General features: G+C 37.9%; 1 protein-coding gene across 1 annotated transcript in view; it reads left to right on the top strand.

The window, feature by feature from the left end:
* Positions 1-447: 447 nt before the first annotated feature.
* LOC129696011 (uncharacterized) overlaps positions 448-2996 on the top strand; it is a 2793-nt gene continuing 244 nt past the window's right edge. Inside the window, exon 1 of the mRNA XM_055633430.1 lies at positions 448-2996. This exon is cut by the window's right edge and continues 244 nt beyond it. Within this exon, the coding sequence (XP_055489405.1) occupies positions 1691-2996 (1306 nt within the window). The 5' untranslated portion in view covers positions 448-1690.

Genomic DNA, 2996 nt, shown 5'->3' with positions numbered 1-2996 from the left:
AGTCATTTAATTCACATTTAATATACATTTAATATTTGGTTTATTTAAGTTTCTAGTATGCCATGGTGCTTTAGAGACTCAGGGGGAGTATAATTAGTGGGTCAGAGGCGTATTGTTGAATTGTTAATATGTGACTATTGTTCTGGCAAAACGGATAATCCGGCAAGGCTCTGTTTAGTTCAGTTTGGAGATATAGCGTGGAAACAGGCCATTCGGTCCACCGAGTCCGTGCCGACCAGCGATCTCCACACACTTACACTATCCTACACACACAAGGGACAATTTACAATTAGACCAAGCCAATTAACCTACAAGCCGGTATGTTTTTGGAGGGTGGAAAAAAGACAGATATTACGGAGAAAACCCATGCAGGTCATGGTGGGAACGTACAGAAAAGCACCCATAGTCAGGATGGAATCCAGGTCTCTGACTCAGTAAGGCATCAACTCCACCGCTGCACCACAGTACCACCTCTGGTGCCAAGAGTGCTGGAAAATCAGTGATGTACCTGCACATTTTTTTCCAGTGAACCCAAGATAAGGAGCAAAAGCTTATAGTTTGAAAAGGTTCTTGAGACGTTGTGGGAAATCAAAGTGTCATGGCATGCTTGAAAGACACATTCAAGGCACTCATACCAAGCTACAGATTGTCTTCCCTAACTCATTCTACTTCACTTTCTCCTATTTATGACACTCCTTAAAACTTACCTCTTTATCAATTTTTTTGGTTACTCTGTCGAATACCTTTTCCCTTACCTCTTTGTCCATCTCCTGTGTTTATTTTTTGACTGAAGGAAAGGTGTAAACAAACAGTAAACATACTTTAAAAATGCACCTTGAATTATGTCAAATCCGGGGTTGGAATAGCTGAAGGTTGTTGAAGAACAATGGTCTGAATTTCTGAACAATGGCCTGAGAATGATAATTAGCATACACAAGCCCAAAGGCACACATTTCCTGCGTCACCATTGAAATTACAAAAGCAGTGGAGTAGAAATTCTTGTGATATATTTCCAGCAAATTAATATATGAACTTTCCAGCCTTGATTTTACCTAGGTGAGGTCAGAAAAATAGCTTTAATGGAAAATCATGTTGTGGCTGTTTAAGAGGAACCGAGGACATTTGTAGTATTGATATAGAATATTGGTAATGATGAAGATCATAAAGAGTAATTCTTAACCTAACAAACCTAATACCTATTACCTACAAACCAAAACCAACCATAAAGCCTATCAATAATACCATCAGGATGGGTCTGCTTAATGTTAGGTCTCTTTATACCAAACATTTTTAGTCAATGATTTTATTACCACCTCTAAACTGGATTGCATGTTTTTAACTGAAACATGGCTAGAACAAAATAACAGTGCAACCATTCTGATCGAGACAGCTCCTCCCAACTATAACTTTTTTGATGTATGTAGATCTGGAAAAAGAGGTGGAGGGGTTGCTGCTATATTTTAAAATGTATTTCAGGGGAAACAGATGTCACTTGGTGATTTTCCATCATTCGCATACCTTTGTGTTGTATTGAAATGTTCCCCCAGAGTTCTCTTATTAATTATTTACAGGCCATCTAAATATTATGCAAATTTTTTCGATGACTTTACAGAATTATTGTCTAGCATCTCCACTGACTTTGACTGTCTAGTTATAACTAGTGATTTTAATTTTCATACTGATGATTTGAATGACAAGGGTGCAAAATATTTTTTTTACTATTTTAGACACATTTGAACTGTCTCAACATGTGAAAGAGGCTACTCATTGTAAGGGGCACACCCTGGACTTGATTATCACAAAGGGTCTCAATGTTTCTGATATTTTCGTGACTGATCCTTCATTGTCTGACCACTTCTGTGTTTTCTTTAATATATCTTTTATTCCCGACATACAGACAAAATCAAATACTGTCAAAAAACGGTATATAAATGAACATTCTAATGTACTCTTTAAAAATGCCATCTCCTTGTTACCACCTCTAAACCCATGTTCTGCTGATGATCTTGTAGATAACTTTAATTCCAAAATTGTGAACGTTATAGACGTCATTGCACCTGTTACGGTTAAAACGATTTCTGGTAAGCAAAAGGCATCCTGGAGAAAAGCTGCTTTAGTAACAGCCCAGAAAAGAGAATGCCGGAAAGCTGAACGCATCTGGCGGAAAACAAAACTTCATATTCACCATGACATCTATAAAGAGAGCCTCCGTGCCTACAATTTAGACTTAAAAAGTGCTAGAGAAACATTTTTCTCCAATATCATTAACAACAACACTAATAAGGCAAAAACCCTATTTGCAACTGTTGACAGACTGACCAACCCCCCAACACAAATACCACCTGAACTCCATTCCACGCAGAAATGCAATGAGTTTGCATTATTTTATACTGATAAAACTGAAGGCATCAGACGTGCCATCAATATCTCCGCTTCAAACAAAAATGTTGGATCACCACCCTGTTTAGGCAAAAGTAACGTGGCAATGATGACATGCTTTAATGCCATAGACTCTAAAACTCTTGTGGAAACGGTGACACAACTAAGGCCATCCACCTGCTGCCTTGATGCTTTACCTACCAACTTTTTAAAGAATGTTTTTGACTGCCTAGCAATAGACATACTGCAAATAGTTAACAGCTCTCCTCAATCAGGCAATTTCCCAAAAGCCTTGAAAACTACAGTTATTAAACCTCTTTTAAAAAAGCGGATCCTAGATGCCTCTATTATTAACAACTATAGACCAACATCAAACCTATCTTTCATAAGTAAAATCATTGAGAAAGTTGTCCTCCAGCAACTTAATCACTTACTGGCTTCAATTGGCTGCTACGACAACTTCCAGTCAGGATTTCGACCTCTTCATAGCACAGAGACCGCCCTTATTAAAGTTGTAAATGACATCCGTCTTAACACAGACTCTGGCAAAGTTTCAATATTAATGCTATTAGACCTCAGTGCTGCATTCGACAGTGTTGATCACTCAATACTTTTGG

This window comes from Leucoraja erinacea, chromosome 4 (assembly GCF_028641065.1).
Source record: "Leucoraja erinacea ecotype New England chromosome 4, Leri_hhj_1, whole genome shotgun sequence".
NCBI classification, from domain to species: Eukaryota; Metazoa; Chordata; class Chondrichthyes; order Rajiformes; family Rajidae; genus Leucoraja; species Leucoraja erinaceus.
The sequence above is the reverse complement of the archived record's forward strand: the minus strand, read 5'-3'. Positions and strand labels throughout refer to the sequence as shown.